This window comes from Phascolarctos cinereus, unplaced genomic scaffold (assembly GCF_003287225.1).
Source record: "Phascolarctos cinereus isolate Bilbo 61053 unplaced genomic scaffold, phaCin_HiC Scaffold_5;HRSCAF=322, whole genome shotgun sequence".
Lineage (NCBI taxonomy): Eukaryota > Metazoa > Chordata > Mammalia > Diprotodontia > Phascolarctidae > Phascolarctos > Phascolarctos cinereus.
The window spans coordinates 444,192,493-444,211,161 of NW_027555958.1; the positions used below are offsets into that span (position 1 = coordinate 444,192,493).

The 18,669-nt window shown below is 37.9% G+C and overlaps 1 protein-coding gene across 4 annotated transcripts in view; it reads left to right on the forward strand.

The window, feature by feature from the left end:
• The window catches only part of LOC110200206 (BTB/POZ domain-containing protein 8), a 110,481-nt gene extending 96,748 nt beyond the window's left edge, over positions 1 to 13,733 (forward strand). For 3 of the 4 annotated variants that reach the window (XM_020975430.2, XM_020975433.2, XM_020975432.1), the window contains 5 exons: positions 5,962 to 6,676; positions 7,048 to 7,135; positions 7,739 to 7,872; positions 9,144 to 11,510; positions 12,826 to 13,733. In XM_020975430.2, coding sequence (XP_020831089.1) covers positions 5,962 to 6,676; positions 7,048 to 7,135; positions 7,739 to 7,872; positions 9,144 to 11,510; positions 12,826 to 13,298 — 3,777 coding nt within the window. In that variant the 3' untranslated portion in view covers positions 13,299 to 13,733. The remainder of the gene's footprint in view (positions 1 to 5,961; positions 6,677 to 7,047; positions 7,136 to 7,738; positions 7,873 to 9,143; positions 11,511 to 12,825) is intronic. The other variant, XM_020975431.2, reaches the window with a different exon arrangement.
• Positions 13,734 to 18,669: the final 4,936 nt, after the last annotated feature.

The following is an 18,669-nucleotide window of genomic DNA, read 5'->3' on the forward strand; positions in this document are numbered from 1 at the left end:
TTGCTTGGCCATGTATGTTTGCTATGAAGGGTTTTCTTTCTTTGTTTTTCATTGAAGGTAGGGAGAGAGAGACAGAGAGAGAGAGAGAGAGAGAGAGAGAGAGAGAGAGAGAGAGAGAGAGAGAGAGAGAGAGACATAAATGCTTATTAATAGAAAAAATTAAATTAAAAAATTAAAACCACCAACAAACCAGCTAACTGTCCCAATCCTAGCAGTTGAGAAAGCAACTCAGTGATCACCATTGTACATTTAGAGTCAAACTGCCTATGATGAAAAGGGCCTTTGACTTGATCTGAGAAGGCCTAAGTTCAGCCTTAATCCCTATTACCAGCTGTCAGTGGGCAAGTTGCTTTGTCTCTGGGCCTTGGTTTCATCATCTGAAAAAAAATGGCACCAATACTGCTTGTACTAACTACATCATACATATGTAATGCAAGGATTGAGTGATATAGAGTGCTTTGGAAACTGTAAAGTACCCAGTGCACATAAAAAATTCTTTGATATTTCAGTGGCTCTGTAACCTGAAGTTGCTTGGCATAGTACAGAGAAAACTAGCTTTGAAGTCAAAAGACCCAAGTACAGATCCTACCTGATGCTTACTACCTATGTGACTTTGGACTCGGTTTTCTCACCTATAAAATAAGGAGGTTGAACTCAGTGATGCTGGCTATGTCCATTCAGATAACCTCCCTGAGGCACCATGTAGCCAGTAACACTAGGGATTTTAATCTTGATATTGTATATACACCAATGCTATATACCCCAATTGTTATTCATTCTTGTAATATGACTGGCTCACCTCCCTTTCTGATCATACATATCTCTAACAACATCTTTCATATAGTTTCACTTGTATAATTCTTGGTGGGTAACACATCACAGCCTTCCCAGGCTCACCATATGTCTTTCTGTTGCCCTTTGGGTGACCCTCAACTCCTTGGAGATATAGAGTATTCCATGGCTTGAAGACACAATTGGCTAGTTACAAGGGGTAGCTCTTTGATGGACTATTGCAATTCTTCATTTCCACATTTCTTTCTTTGTTTTTTTTGCACACTTTGCTCCTAGTTCAGAAGATCTCAGATTTACAGCTAGAAGGGACCTTAAAATTTACTTTATTTACTTTACTACACACTTTACAGAGGAGAAAAATGAGGCACAGAGAAGTTAAGTGCCTTCCCCAGGGTCAGGCAGCTAGCATCTCATGTGGGATTTGAAGCCAGCTCTGCTTCACTCCACGTTCACTGGATCCACCATGCCAAACTGCCTCCAAAGCCAAACAGAATAAGTCAAACCTTTTTTCTATGTACTTGTAACCCTTTCCAATGATATGTGGCCTGCTACAGATTGCAAAAAACCAATTTCAGCATGGACAACCGTATGCTATCAAAGTATATTTTGCTATAGCTATATTTGGTGTCTTTGACAAAACAGTATGACAAACTCCAATAAATTGGGTGTTATAAACAAGTTTTTCACAGTGGAGCATTAATTCGGAGAATAATAAATGACAACAAAAATCTGAACTAAATAAAGTGCTTAACTACTTTTTAAGTACCAGGAATTCAGAGTGGGTGTATACAGAACCAAGTTAAAAATGTTGATTTTACACTTCATTGATAACTGAAAAATCTTCACGGATGGCAGTAATGTTGGAATGAGACAATAACAAAAAATGAGCGGAAGTAGCCTGAGATAGTGGAGAGGGCAACAACTCATGTATTCCCAGGGAATCTCAACAAGCCTCACTAAAACAAGAGGACCCCTTTTCCTTTCCAAGGCCAACTTACCAACCTGTGATCTTAATCCAAGTCCTTCCTCTCCATACTGGAAGCTTATCTCTCAACTGTTCCTTCTTTCTCTCTCATCTTCAGTTTTTCCGTAACTACTGGCGCCTTTCCCACCATCTATGCGCTTGCCTGCATATGTCCCATTCTTAAAAAACAACCAAAACCTTTGACTTGACCTTACCACCCTCTCAAGCCATTTTCATTTATCTCTTCTCCTTTTTATGGTTAAACTTCCAAAAACCTTTTTCTGCACTCACCATTTTCTACTTCCTCATGTCCCCATCACTTCCCAATCCCTCTCAGCCTAGCTACTATCCCACCACTCTACCAGAACACTACCACAGAAACTACCTTCTCCAAAGTCAGCAACAATTTCTTAACTGCTAATTCCAACGGCCTTTTTTCTCAGTCCTCATTTTACTGGATGTCTATTGACTATCCCCTTCACCAAACTATTCTCTCCTCCCAGGCTTCCATGATACTTTTAACTTGGTTCTCCTACCTTTCTGGCCTTCTCTGCATTCTCTTTTGCTGGATCATCATTCATCTCTCACCCCTAAGTTTTGGTACCCACTGAAGCTCTTTCTGAGCCCTCTCCTCCCTTCCACTCTCCTCTCTTCCTCTCTGCTCTCCTAAATATAGTATACCTTCTTCACTTGAACCAGATACATGCCCACTTATTGCTCAACAGCTAACCAAAACTATTTCTTTACCACATGATTATCAGACCAGAAAAATAGTCATGACTGTTATGATGAATAACCCGTTATTACTGTTACTCATTACCATGAGTAATATTTTTTTTTTGGTCCAGACCTGTGATTTCATCAGTATAGGAAAATCCTGGAAATTGTCCTTCTTACAGATCAGTATTATTCTGGAGTTAGCATCTCAGAGAGCTGCCTGGGGCACTGAGAGGTTTGGTTATTTGTCCATGGTTTCACTGAGAGAGTGTATCAGAAGCAATACTTAAGCCCAGGTCTTTTTGACTCCAAGGTTGGTATTCTATCAGCTCTTCCATACTTCCTCTAATGAGTAATAATCAGGGTGATGATAATCACAAAATGCTAGGGCTAGAAGAGACTTTAAAGATTGTTGTGTTCAGCTTCACTATTTTACAGGTGAAGAAAGCAAATCTTAGGTGATGTGACTAGTTAGTGGTAGAACTAGGTCTTAAACCTAGATCTTTGAAGCACAATGCTTTTTTTACTATGTGTTTCTGCCTCTGTAAATCACAAATGGTAGGCATTTTCTTACCTTGTTCTGCACTAGATTTTTTCCCTACACTATGCCATCTCCTTTATTGAATGTATTTACCTATGTTCACTCACTTTATTTTTTCGCATTCATTTTTTCGGTCTAAGAACACTCTATAATCACTTCTTAAGCTTGAAAGAATGTATAATTTTATATCCCTAAATTGAAGGTCTAAGTAAAACCTGTAGAATACTATTAATACTAAATTACACTTAGCTAAGTTTAACGTAAACTTAGCCAAGGGAGGAAAAAGTATCATATGTTTTATTACAGATTGAAGTACATTTTAGTACCTTATTTTTATGTAACCTTCAGAATACCTTTGGAAAATCTGCCAGCCTTACAAAATTTTAATCTGTCTACCCATTCCATGACGAGTCAGGCTAAGCAAACCTGTAAAACAAGGGAAGGTACCCAACTGCCTCCCATTTCTGTATTTATTTTCCCCTTGTCTTCCATCCTTCCCAACTTATTTTTTTTATTTGACTTGTGATTTAGGAAACTCTTAAGGAGAAACTCTTTCTTACCAATACAGATCAATACCTATTCTGCAACTTCTCCTCTTAGAAGGCTGCCTGAGGTGTGAAGTCAGGTAACTTGCCCCTCAGGGCCATACCACCAGTGTTATGTGTCAAAGGCAGTACTTCCTGACTCCAAGCCAGTTCTCTATTTACTGTACCATTTCATTCTACAATATAAGGAACTCAGTTTGTTATTCTTCCTCCTTAGTAGTATTTGCATTGTATAAGAGGACTGACAAAAATGGGTAGTTCTTAACTCGAAGGAAGTGTTTCTCTTTAGTGGTAAAATTCAGGCATAATTGGAGGAGAGGTTTTAAGCAAGGACCTTCCCTTATATTACACCTGCTTAAAAATGTCTCCCTGATCCATGTAAGCAGCTCTGCCCTTTATTCTTCAGTTATATACCACACCATAGTGTCCTGCAGTAGATAAGCAGATAGCTTTTTTAAAAAAATGTTTAGGGGCAGCTAGGTAGCGCAGTAGATAGAGCACCAGCCCTGGACTCAGGAGGACCTGAGTTCAAATCCAGCCTCAGACACATAACACTTACTAGCTGTGTGACCCTGGGCAAGTCACTTAACCCCATTTCCTAACAAAAACAAAACAAAACAAAAATGTTTAATTAGATAAGTATTGATATTTTGTTTTTATGTTGTTGTTCCCCCTGCATACTTCCCTTCTCCCCTCTGTTATAAAATCTCTCCTTTATAACAAGGAACAAAATAAAAGATGAAAGAAAAAAAATTCAGTAAAACCAATCAGTACATTGAAAAACATCTACTATGCAATCATACGTGCCCATGGACTCCCACCTCTGAAAAGGAGATGAGGGAAGTATATTCTTATGTCTCTTCTTCGAAGTCAGACTTTGTCTTTTTAATTTTGCAAATTCAGTGTTTATTGTTTTGCAGTGGTTTTTTTCCTTTTATATTGTTGTAGTTATTATATGTTGCTTTCCTGGTTCTGCTTACTTCACTCTGCATCAGTTTGTATAGATCTTTCCATGTTTCTCTGTATTAATCACATTCATCATTTCTTACAGAATAGTAATATTCCATTACATCCATGTATCAAAATTTGCTTAATCACGCCCCAGTCATTGGACATCTTTGTTTCAGTCAGTTGATAAACATTTCTGAAGCACCAGGCTAAACACTAGGGGTACTAAGAAAGGCAGAAGACGTGCCCTGCGCTCCAGAGCTAAAAGTCTAGCGGGGGTGAAAATGTGCAAACAGACACATACGGACAAGTCGTATACAGGATACGTTGCAGATAATCAGAGGGAAGGCACTAAAATTAAGGGAGATTGGGACAAGCTTCCTGTAGAAGGTAGGATTTTAGCTGGGACTTGAAGGAAGCCAGTAGGTGGAAATGAGGAAGAAAATGAGTCTTGGAGCACAACCAGTGACAGTGCTTAGAGCTGAGAGATGGAGTGTCTTGTTCACGTAATAGCAATCAGGCCAGTGTTACTGGGTTGAAGAATATATGGTGCTGTATAAGGTGTAAGAAAACTGAAATGGTTGGGGGACATGCCAGAGGATTTTATATTGGAAGTACTGAAGTCAATGTTTTGGTACATATGGAGCATTTTTGTCATTGACCATTTTGGGGGGGGGGTGAGGCAGTTGGGGTTAAGTGACTTGCCCAGGGTCACACAGCTAGGAAGTATTATGTGTCTGAAGCCGTATTTGAACTCCAGGGCCAGTGCTCTAACCACTGTGCAATCTATTTGCATCTCACTGCGCCACCTAGCTGTCTGGCGTTGTTGACCTTCTTGAACTACATGCCTAGCCAATAGGATTTCTGGATAAAAGGGTATAGACATTTTAGTCCTTTTGTTTGCATAATTCCACATTGCTTTACAGAATGATCATACCAATTCATAGCTTCTCTAATAACACAATAGTACAGATCTTTCGACAAATCCTCCCAACATTGGCTATTCCCATCATTTGCCATCTTTACCAATTTGCTAGATGTGAGCTGAAACTTCGGAGTTGTTTTGATTTGCATTTCTTTTGTTATTAGTGATTTGGAACATTCTTTCATATAGTTTTTATTGGTTACAGATTTTCTGAGAACTGTTAATTTATATCCTTTGACTGCTTGTCTGTTAGGGAATGGTGAATATGCATTTCTTATGTAATATTTTAACCTGGACTAAAAATAACATGAGATAAATTTTTGTTCATTCCTATGATTTAGATGTCCTTAAAAAAGCAGAATTCATGTTGTAAGTAGTCCATAATTAAAACATGAATATTCCTCATCTTTGTCTTCTTTGAAAGACTCAGTGTTGAGTATATGCTAGTTTAAAATAGAAAGATTGCTATATGTCAGGGAGCTAAAAATGCTGCGTGTTCTTTTATATCATTGTTTTCTCTTCTTTCCAGCAAAATAGATCCACTTCAGACTCTAGTGATATAAAAAACAGATCTTGGAGAGGAAAAGACAAGAAAGTCTCCTGTAGTTACCCCTCCACTGATCAAGAGAAAATGAAATCTGATGGGCTAGGTGCTTCTGGACATACATCAAGTATAAATAAAAATACTGTGAATAAATCTTCAAAACATGATGATTTAAAGGGAAGGGACAGTAAAAAGGCAGTGTCTAAGATTACAAAAGATATTAAAACTGGGGAAAAGCTTGCTTCTGGAAAGCCTAGAGCTGTTATAAAGCCTAAAATAGAAAGTAATGATAACACTAAGACCGATATGTTTGCTCGACAAGATACTGAGCGTTCTTCCTCCTCCTCAAGTGGGCAGAAAAACTCAGTAAGTGGAAAAGGAGTAAGAACCCCAGAAGGAAAAGGGGCAGGAGCTCGGCCAAAAACCCTCACTGGAAGCTCCAACGTGCCAGCGAAAGCAAAACCTCTGAAGAAAACCACTGGGAAGGACGTTTCGTGCTCAGGCCCTACAGGCACCCTCAGCAAGTCTGCTAGTTCCAGTGTGGAGTTACAAAGTCCCATCGAGTGCCTGGATGAACCAAGAGAGGGTGGATCTCTAAGGGAAGAGAAGCCTTCTGACAGTAAACCATCTCCTTGTAATTCTCCTCAAGGAAGCCGAACAATGAGAAGCAACTTGGAGACTTCCAAAGGTTCTGCTGCAGGTGGGGAAAGGCTTCCTTCATTGTTTAATAGTTTCTGCTGAAATTGCTAGAAAAAGTGAACCTGAATGATCTTTATTTGGTTTTAAGGGCTATGGGGGAAAAAAAGCCCATTAAGCTAAGAGTCTGGAGATCTGGGTTCTAATTTTAACTCACTAATCAGAGTCTGATTTTGTGTAAGTCCCCTAATTTCTCTAGAACTTTTGTTACTTCTCTGTAGAATGGAGTGGGTTGAACTTGAAAGTCTTTCAGCTCCAAACTATGTCCTGTGATCCTAAATTTTGTTTAGAACTATGACCAGTTAATTTGGTCAATATATAATTGTTGTACATTTAACACATTCTATCCCATGACTCAGTTTACTTAATTTATAGCAGTGAAATCCCGGCCTGTTTCAAGGAATGCCGAGGGAGCTTCCAATAAAAAAAGGGTTAATGAACATGAGACTCACATAAGTAGTAGGTAAGTCTTCATTCATACTTAATGTAAGCATGTTAGTTTTTTATTTTCCTCTAAAAGTTAATCGTAGTCTATTTTCTATGTCAGGGATTTTTTATCTTTTTTGTGTTATGGACCTCCCATATAACACCCCCCCCAACAGTCTGGTGAAGCCTATGAACCCCAAACCCCTTCTGGGAATAATGTTTTTAAATGCCTAAAGAAAAAAAATAAGATTGCAAAGGAAACCAATTATTTTGGAACACAGTTATCAAACACTTTTAAAAACAAGTTTACAGACCCCAGGTTAAGAACCCTGTTTAGATATTGTCCACAATTTGCATTTTTTGTAGAAAGTCAATACTTAGAAGAAATGGCAGTTTGGTGGGGAAAAGGTATATTTAAGTTTGTGGTACTTAGAATTGATCTCTTCATCTTCATTCTAAAACTGACAATATATGAGACTTTGGATTTTTCATTTGCTTTTCAGAAAGGAAGTAAACTATAGCTTGAATGTTTTTATAATTTATGGATAAAAATATATTTTATGTACATGTTTATTTTGGAGTTCACATTTTGGGTTTCAAATTTGATACATATTTTCTATTTTCTTTTATTTCTTATCAGTACAACCACGAAGGTTATTGGCAAGGAGTCTAGTGATCATATCTCCCAAACAGTTTTCAAGAAGAGAGGACACAGTAATTCTACAGGCCTACAACGAGCGAAGAGTGCCCCATCTAGTCTTACTAAAACCCAAGGTAAAGTGGAAGGGCTGTGAAAATGAACTGTTTTATTGCTTTAACTGCTCAGCTCCAATTTGGAACTTGAGTGGTACACAGCCAAAGTACCATAGAAAACTTTCTAATTTGCTTTTCTCCGTTGAATTAAGATACTCTTTCTTATTTACCCATTCTTTGTAGACCCACAATATGTAAGGGCACTTATACTTTGTACTTCTGAGCACGGTGTTTGCATTTAGGTGGAGGACAGGAGGAGGGTTGAGTTTCTTTTTTCCTTTTTTGGTCTTATTTTTTTATAAATGAGATGAAATAATCGTGAAAAATTTCCAACTTACTCTGCACTTCAGGTTCTCCTTGTTTTCTGCCCGTGTATTGTTTGTGAAAGTTTCATTGATACTTATAGGAATTCTTTCTGCAAAATGAATGCCTAAATTAATGGCATAACCAAGGAGTCTGTAGTGTACAGGAGAGAATTTCTCCTGAATATGCAGTGTGTGCTAATTTGAAATTCTCCATTTTAGGAAAGTGACTAAACTATGAATCAGATGCAGCATCTTAATTTCTAAAGAATTATTCTTTTAGGATTAAACATTTATGTAGATGAGAGCAACTTATAAAGTCCAGAGTATATGAATTTGAATTAAATTATAATAGAGATGGAAATTGTCATTTGGGTCATGGTAATAGCTTAAAATTAAATGAAACATTTAAAATGTTAAACTAACTCTGAAGAATTTGAATGTCCAAATTTAAGTTTGTTGTAATTAAGGGAAGAGGGGATTGTAACTGGAATTTTTAATGAGTTCCCCAATTTAATTTATCCCACCCTCACCATTTTTTCATTAATATTTCAGCATACATTGTCTTAATGTATTAATGAACTTGATGAGAGCTACCTTAGAGTTGGGAATTAGCTTCCAAGAGCAGAATAGTTGCTATTTTTTCAACAGGTGAATAAACTGAAGTAAGCTTGTATTCCATAAGTTCACAAAAGACCCACCCCCAATGTGAGTCAAAAAATCAGGTATACATTATAACACAAAATCTTAAATGGAGGGAGATAGATCCTATTCTAATAGTTTTCACTGAGGACTAGGATTTTTTCTGGTTATTTGATGGAAAAGAAAAAAGTGATTTTTAGGGGAGTAAAATCCTGTTATCTCTTATTTAGCATCAGTCAGTTCTGCCTTTGTTCAATCTAGTTACTTGTGTGAAGTGATTTAAGATTAAATATTGTATTTTATTCTTTGTTTGAAAGGTTTTGTATTTTTAAACTTTTTTTTTGCTAGGATCCCAAGGAGATTCACCAAATTCATTAAAATCTACAGCTTCTCTAAAACATTCTGAAGAAAATGTGACACAGTTAAATCATTCCACACCAATAGTTAAGAAAAAAGCCACGAAGCAAGGACATGCATCTTTGGCAAAAGCCAATGTGAAAACAACAATGGCCAAAACTCAAATGCCCTCAAAGAAAGGTGAAACTGTCAACAGTAAAGACCAGAAACAGAAAACCATTTCTGGGCAGTCTACAGTTAAGTGTCAGTCTTCCCAGAGGCCTTCAAGAAGTGAATCACCTGTGACCCCAAAGAACGCACATAATGATGGACCAAAAAATTGGGGCCAGAAAATCGAACCTGTTGGATTCCAAGTGAATGATAGTAACAAAACCAAACAAAAGCAACACAGGCTGCCAATTAGTCATGTGTTGGAGACCAATGGTGTAGAAGCATGTCCATCATCAAGTCTACCTGATCCACAAAAGCCATTAAATTATGAAGAAAATGATAAATCTACTCTGGAATCTGAATTGTCACTCCCTCCTATGAGCATTCAGATTGTTCCTAAATTTAATGAAGTAGTAAAAAATGAAGTAAAATCCAGACAGGTTTCCAAGGATAAAAATGACCTAAAATACCTTGGTGTTGGAGAAGCAGATAATTGTGATGTGCCAAGGCATAGTACTGATGGGAGTGGTGATGCAGAGTCAATGTTTTATAGCAGCGCTACTCTAAAATCCTTGACTTCAAGTCCAAGTCCAGTGCAGCAGTGTGAAATTATTTGTAACTTTGTAGATAAAAAACATTTAGACTCAGCAAATGGAAAACTCATGTTATCAGACAGAGATAGCCATCTGGGACAAAAGGATATAAATGTATCTGATATTAAAGGTGAGAAAGGTACTTCAGTTAGCCTTTCCGAAAGGACAAATATTACTTTTAATCCTGTACGAGATGAAAGAAAATCTAATGTTGTTGAGGAAGAGCTGACCATCACTAGTCAGTTGCCTGATGAATATTCCATGAAAGAAGAAGAGCATGTTGGAAACATATCAGATGTCTCTGACAGATGTTTTTTGAGTCAAGTACCACAAAGAAATTCTCCTAAAGATGCGAACCCAACAGAGAGCCATGAAAATCTGGAAACTCCTTTTGTGGGTCATTGGAATTTGAGTACAGGCATTGTACACCAGAGGGAGAGTCCTGAATCTGATACTGGTAGTGCGACCACCTCATCTGATGACATAAAGCCTAGATCAGAAGATTATGATGCCGGAGGGTCTCAGGATGATGACGGGTCAAATGAAAGAGGGATTTCTAAATGCAGCACTATGTTATGTCACGATTTTCTTGGGAGAAGTAGCAGTGATACCAGCACTCCTGAGGAATTGAAAATATATGATAGTAGTTTAAGGATAGAAGTAAAAGTGAAAAAGCAAAGTAACTCTGATATTTTCCAAGTTAATTCAACAAGTGATGATGAAATTCCTAGGAAAAGGCCTGAAAGTTTGTCTCGACAAGGGGTGATAGCAGACCATCCTCAGGAGAAAGAACATCTTCCACGAGGTGTTCCATTTACTCAGGAAACAGACCAGGTTTCTTCCTCAGCCGATGAAACAGAAGATGAAAGATCTGAAGCTGAAAATGTTGCAGAAAAATTTCCTTTGTCTGACCCAGCTCCTCAGCAGTTCCAAGGAATTGTCAATTTGGCTTTTGAAGATGCAGCTGACAATGAAAGCCGAGAGTTTCCTGCAACCAAAAATTTTAAAAGGTCAGTTTTACTTTCCGTGGATGAATGTGAGGAATTGGGATCCGATGATGGGGAAATTCATGCCTCCCTTCACCGCTCCATCAATTCCCTGACTCCTGAGGTTTTTGGTAGTCTTTCTCATGAACATCATGGAAAAACCTCATATTCCAGATACTCGTTAAACATTGAAGATAGTTTTTTAGAGTGCAAACAACATAAAAAAAGTGACAAATTAGAAAAAAATGGGAGCCCCATCTTGGATCCTAGTGGATTTGAGTCTGTAAGAAGAGATAAACAGGGTACTTCAGCTACAGGAAAAAATCATGCAATAGATGCGCTGGGTAAAGCAGGCGGGCCTTGTCTCCCAGAAGACACAAATGTAAGTGTTGGGAGTGAAGAGGACAGTGAAGCACAGCAGTGCAGCAGACCTTATGATGGTGAAATAAAATCTCAAGAAAGACCTTGTCATTTGGCACTTCATCAAAGAGAACCCGATTCAGACCCACCAAAGAACAACTGTGCCTGGTCTGTGGACTCCTGTTGGAACCAGGTTCTGACTCAGGAAGGTCACGTGAGAGAAACCTGCCAGGCTTCTACTGAAAATGCTAATACTGCTCTCACTGCAGGTAATGTACAGAAATAGAAACACTAAATCCTTCAGGAAACTTAAATTAACGGTCAGATTTTAAAGTTGTCTGGCGTTGTGGCCTCCATTTTAGCAAGGTAGAATAATTGCTTGCCGACTAACTCAAATTTAAATGAAACTTAAAGTTCTTTTAAATCTGAACCAACTAGTTTGTTTCTTTACTGCTTCTCTGGAATATTAATGAAAGATAATTTGCTCTTTAGTAAAAATTTTTGATAATTATTAAAGCCATTCTATTAAGAGATTTTATGCGAAGGAATAAGAACTCAATTTCCTGTGATATATTTATTTTCTGTCTAATTTAACAGGCGTTGTTGATTATCAGTAGAAATTTTGGTCTACATCAAGTGTGCTTATGGAACTATGCCAATGTATATCTAAGAGGGATGTGCAATAACTATAGTAACAATGTAACAAGAGCATTGACCTATTTTAACAACTATATCCATTATTGTAGCAATTTATATAAATTTTACAGAGATTAAGACTTTCAGGATCACTGATTCTATTCTAAAATTTTCCAATAAAAAATAAATTTCCTAAAAGAGATTATATTTAGAAGCAATGACCACATATGAAAGAGCTTTGGCTTGTTTCATATGGTTTGATAAGTTCTTGTCTAGTTGTTTTTTTGCCTTTGTCTTCATTATTATAGTAATTCAAACTAGTGACCCGTGTTTAAAATATGCAATAGCTACCTACTAGCTCTTGCGTATTCAGAACTAATGAAATGCTGACCAGCACGTTCAGCAAAACCATAGCGCGTGATCAGGTGATCTCCAGGTTGGACTTTTGTGTTTGTTTGTTTGTCCTTGCCTGCAGCTTCTCTTGCATGTGCAATCGATGAATAAGCCTTGGGATGGAATGCTTTGTTTCTCCTCTTTGAAATTGATTTGCCTTAAGAGTCACCATTGAATTACCATGTCTTTTTTTTCTCTTTACGTTGTTATTGTAGAGAATTAGATGCCTGTGTGCATTCTGTGTTTGTGTTTATATGATTTATGTTATTTTCTGTATCAGAAGTTTTCTAAGTATAGTATGGAAACTTATTGTAAATTACCAGTGGTGATTTTGCTGCTTAAACTTCACATATAAACAACATCCTTTGTTTTTGTTTTTGTTTTTACGTAAAAAACAAAGGCTTCAAAATTTTGTCAATTTTGTATAAACTTTTTTTGTTCTGTTACTTTCTTGGATTGTCACTGTTACGTTGAGTTAATATTGATCTGTAAAACCCTGAGGGGGCAACCAACATGTGCAGTTTTTACATTGTCTAGTCTTATGAATTATTTCAGGAGACATAGATGATTGTGACACATTGGCACAAACCTGCATGTATGAACATCGGCCTTCAAAAACCCTTTCTCCAATCTATGAGATGGATGTTGTAGAAGCTTTTGAGCAGAAAACGGATTCAGAAACACATTTCACAGACATGGATTATGAAGATGACCAACACTTTGCAGAGCAGGATTGGACTCTTCTAAAGCAGTTGCTGTCTGAGCAGGATTCAAACCTCAATGTAAAAAACTCTGTTCCTGAAGACCTAAGTTTAGCACAGTATCTGATCAATCAGACATTGCTTCTAGCACGAGACAGTTCAAAACCTCAGGGTAAAGCACATGTGGACACTTTGAGCAGATGGAGTGAGCTCACTTCTCCACTTGATGATTCTTCAGCAAGCCTCACTATGACAAGTTTTTCTTCTGAGGATTGTTCTTCTCCCCAAGGAGAATGGACAATTCTTGAACTAGAAACTCAGCACTAAAGAGGTCAAAAATTTTGGAAAATTTTGAACTTCTTTACCTTTTATTTTTTATGCTTATATCCATATGATAACTGCGTTGGGCCAAAGGCAGATAGCCCTGGGTATGGAGGGGCTTTCCAATCTTTTCAATTTACCAAGGTAAATGTAGTTCATTAGTCAATGAGATATGATCACAGGTGGGGAAAAGTTCAAGGCTTCAACAAACTTTTTTCTAAATATCTTGAGCATGTTGCTATGGTTCTTTGAGAAATTAGAAGACTTGTAAGAAAATTCTTGTTTCATTTTTCCTTACCCAACTGATCATTTGTTCACTTGTCCTTTAATCCTCCAGATGTGAATGCACAATAAGTAGAGCAGTCTCATTTCTTCTTGCTCTGCATATGGTAACATGGTAATTTTCAACAATAAAATATTCACTGTGCTTGTGTCAGCTTATCTGCACCTCATCTATGCTTGTAACATTCAAACTGTGGAAAGCTAAGTACCAGACTAGGGTGACATTGAGCTAAGGTCAATGCTGAACATCAGGAAAGCCTTACCCTAGTTTTCCTAACGATTTATATTGAAGAAATAATGACATTAACTCATCTACGACCACTACCACTTTCTGTTAGATGAGGGAAGTGGTAAACAGTGTAAATCAAGGTTGAGGAGGGAAATCAGGTATTTAAAATCCCCCTGCCTCCCTTCCCCTGCTTAGGAAGAATGAGGAATTCCATCTTCCTTATCTAAACAAATGTTCGGTTCCTTCCCTGTTGACTTCATGAGAGAAATCTCTTAGGATAGTGTATTTGGGATGGATATCAACCCCAGGGTAAGTAAGGGGAGATTTCTGGGGGTTCTTTGGACTTTGGTTTCCATTCCAAAAGTTTTTCTTGGCTTGGTAAATGTTTTCTTTGTGTGGCTCTACTTCCAAGTTTCTTTTTTTCTGCATCTGATTACCATTCCCTCTATAATTAGGGTTGAAGATGAAACTTTATTCTGCACTCTAAGTATATGAATAAGTATTTAACAACTAGATGTGACTCACCCTTAGGTTGACACAAAATATAGCTGAATGTATTAGTTTGGCTCTAATACCCTGTTCCCTCAGTTTAACAAACCTCAACCTAACCACTATGGAGAAGTTTACATCTTGCATCTCCTCATTGCTTGAAATAGCTTTGCCTTCAAGATTTGAGCTCTGAAATTTTGCGCAGTTACAAAGCCGTGAAGATTGGCTCACTGCATGTGCAGTTAGGTAGCAAACTGAGCCCTCCCTGATACACAGCAGTACTTTAATACACCTCTGCCTAACTGCCTATCGCAGTCTCTTCAGTGGCTGTCCTGAGCCTCTCTTTTAAGGTCCCAGCTCCATCCCTAATTTTCTCTCTCCCAGCAGATGACCTTGCTGCCTCCTTTGTTGAAGGACTGCCATCTTGTCCATGCTTTCATTTCCTCTCCTTTAGGCCTCCCAAGGCAAACCCCTCCATTTGTACCCTTAATCCCCTCCCCTTCTGTCTCCCAGACCTTGTTGCGTTGATCATTTCAACATTCTCTCATCTTCAGTCTCTCCTGCTCTGTTTACTCCTTTCCCTCAACCTATAATTATGCTCGGTTCCGTCTTGTACTAAGAAGATGTTTATCTTGACCTTGCCATGCATCCCTTCTATTATCCTCTATCTTTGCTCCCTTTCACTGACGAACTAATAGGGAGAGCAGTACCCCTTGCTTCTTCTCTTTCCTCACTACACACTCCTCAACTCCCTATAGTAGATGATCCCATAGATCTCTGGATTGCCTCATCCAATAGCCATTTCTCAGATATCTTCCTCAATTTTTGGACAGGATTTGACACTGCTGACCAATATCCCTCATTCTGGATAACATTCTTTCTTCTTTTCACTTCCATAACACTCCTCTCTCTTGATTCTCCTTTTAGCTCCCTACCTTCTCAGTCTTCTTCCCTGATTTCATTTTTCTTTTCCTGTCCTCTGAGTGGGATTGCCCCTCAAGCCTTTTATCCTTAGCCCACTTCTTCTCTGCACTACCTTCCTTGGAGATCTTACCCACGACCAAAGTTTCTGTTATCTCTTCTATGTAGATGACCCAGAACTGGTATCTAGCCCCAATCTATCTCCTGAGCTCAAGTTTCACATTTCTCATGCCTACTGGGTGTCTTCCCTAAACGTTTTTGTCACTTCAAACCAATATAATTAAAAGTGAACTCATTGCCTTGTTCTTTTGTTTCAGCCACTTCCCGTCTTCTTATTTCTGTTCCTGAGATTATAGATGTGACACTAGAAGAGAGCTCAGCAGTCCTGTAGTGTTAAGAGCACTGTCATCTTTCCAGGCACCCAGGCTTAAGCGTGGGCTCCCCTTTGACTCATATGAGTCTTGTTGACTTCATTTTCTCTCACTTCTGCATCTTCCCTCCATTCACTTTTCACCCAAGTCGACCGTAATTGCATCATAAATGGTCTCCTTGCTTCCAGGCAATCCCCTCTACAAACTGTCCTTCACATCGTAGATAGATTATAATGCACAGGTCCAGCTGTGTCACCTGTACAAAAACCTGCTCCCTACTGCCCGTTATAGAATGAAAAATAAACTTCTGTCCAGGCATTTTGCCCTTCTGCAGTCTCACTCCAGTCTCTTTCTGTTCTTATGTCACACTGCTCCTCTTCACAAACTTTACATTCCAAGCAAACTAAACTGTTAGCTATTCGATGATATTTTTGGCCTATGCTTTCCCACCTTCTTGCTTTTGTACAGACAGATGTGTTCCTGGAACACACTTCTTCCCCATCTGTATTGAAGGCCCAACTTAGGTAACACCTCTTCCATGAAGCCTTCCTTAATTCCCCCAGACAAAAGTGGTTTCTCCTTCCTCAGATTTTCTTACAACCCTTTCTCTGTATCATACTTGTGTATTTGTCTTATTCCCACTATTAGATTGTACATTAAGTACAGAGACTGTTATTTTTCATCTTTGTATTCCCAGTGTTTAGGAAATCACTTTTGCACATAGTAGGGCCTTAATAGTTACATGTTAAATTGAATTTATACTCATGTTGGGGGTGGGGGAGGAGAGCACAGAGAGATATGTTTGGAAGCAAGACTTATCTCAAAGAATCTGTAGTTTGTCAATTTGCAGCTAATTGCAGTAAATGTAATAACCATGAATACTTTATTTTGTGTGATTAGAAAACCATGATAATTATGTTGGAATTATTTGTGACCTAAATGCCTTTTAGCTATTTCATTGGATCTATGGATTATCAGTTTTGAATACTCTTAACATTGATACTGATAGTAACATCCTTATGTGAGATTTTAATACAGTGTGTTTCAGGAATTCCTTCATATGTGTTCCACCTCATGTACTAGAGAACTCCTAATTCTTTTAATATTTGTGGATACTTGTGGAATACTCAGGCGTTCAGTTGTCCCTAGCTTGGTGTTTGACCGTTTCACTTTTCTTTTCTGATCACATACATCCTCCGTGATTTTTATGTCATATTTCACACCCAGGACATCATTGGTAATATGCAGTAGCCTATTTAGGCCAGCCATGCTTCTTTCCATTGCCTTTTGGGTCACCTGCATTTTGAATTTTCTGAGATCTTTGGGTTCCACTATCCCCTGTAATGCCATAATATTACCTGGAGAACATTAATGTTAAAAATCTAGACTTCTATAGCAAGTAGCTTGCAGTCATTGAAAGCTCTACACAGTGTTTAAATGTGTTGTTGTTGAGTTGTTTTTCAGTCAGGCCCAACTCTTTGTGACCCTATTTGGAGTTTTCTTGGCAAAGATATTTTCCTTCTCCAGCTCATTTTACAGTTAAGGAAACTGAGGCAAACAGGGTTAAATAATTTGCCCAGGGTCACACAGCTAATTGTCTAAGGCCAGATTTGAACTCAGGTCTTCTTGTCTCCAGACCAGGCATTCTTTCCACTGTGCCACCTAGTTGCCACTTATTGTAATCCAACCCAATCTCCTACTTAGTTTTGGTTATCTGCATCACTTTCAAATGGTATAAAAACTGTTATATTAACTTTGATTAAATGAGCTGCCCATACCTGTTGTAATCTGTATCATATGCATGTTTTTATAGTCTGATCTTTTGAAAGAGCATGGATTTTGTTGAGAAGTTTTATAGCCTTCTAAGGCTCAATGAAATTAGTACATGTCACTTGCAAATTTGGAAAACCTCATGATAGATAGGAAATCCTATTTATACTTCATTTGGAGCAGATATTGAACAAAGTTATCTCCACAGTTGCATCTGTCAGAGAGTCTGGTCAGATTTTAACTGAGAAATCTTGTTTTTAAAGAGCCTTCAAGGGAACATTTTGTTCCCGAGTTGAAGTTAATAAAAAAACAGGGATCTTTTACCCTCTATATCTCTTAATGAGTTGTGTGATGGCAAAGATGTTGGGAAAATAATCCTTAAAGCTTCCATGTTGTGATCATCAGAAATACCATAAATGTATTGGTAGGCTTTTCGCATATAGATTATACAGACAGAGATGAGAAAGTAGGTAGGTAGTTGCTAATATATTTTTTGGTTTAAAAAATGTGTCATCTGTGATCTTTTACTTTCTTTTGCAATCTTCTCTTAGTGATACATTGAAAATTGATCCCCAAAATATATTACCTCCAAGATAGATTTCTACTATATATATTTGGTCATATTTAGCAGCTTTTCCTGACTTAATCTTCTTAAGTACCATTGCTACTTTATTTTTTATTTTAAAATTAATTTATTTTTAGTTTTCAACATTCACTTCGATAAGTTTTTGAGTTTCAAATTTTCTCCCCCTTCCACTTTCCCTCCCTCTGCACGATGGCGTACAATCTGATATAGGCTGTACATATACATTCTTATGAAACATATTTTTATATTAGTCATGTTTTAAAGAAGAATGCTGCTTTCTTAATAGAGAACATCAGTTAATAGGCTAAATCTGATCGATCTGGATAATGAGCCATTTATTCTTTGTTGAGAGTAGATCAGTATGGAAATCTCAGTAGATCCATTCCATTTGATACTGATTTGTTGTCTTTTCAATTTCATATATGAATAGTCTCACATCAAGTTTCCTGTAGGCTTATTTGTGCTTTTTAGCACTTGGTGAGTAGTGTGCTGCTCATGATCTTCTGTCATCTGAAGACATACTCATGTTTTGCAAATGAGCTTGTACTCTACGCCATGGTTGCCCTCAACTGCCATATGACTGTCTACACAGGAAGGAGAGTGCACGTTTCTGGCTGAGGGGGTGTCTGAAACTTCTCAGCCTACTTGTGATGAGACTGTTTGACATTGGCTTAATTCAAAAAAATGCTTATAGTCGCAGTTCTTTGGGCCATTTTCAATTTTTTTTGG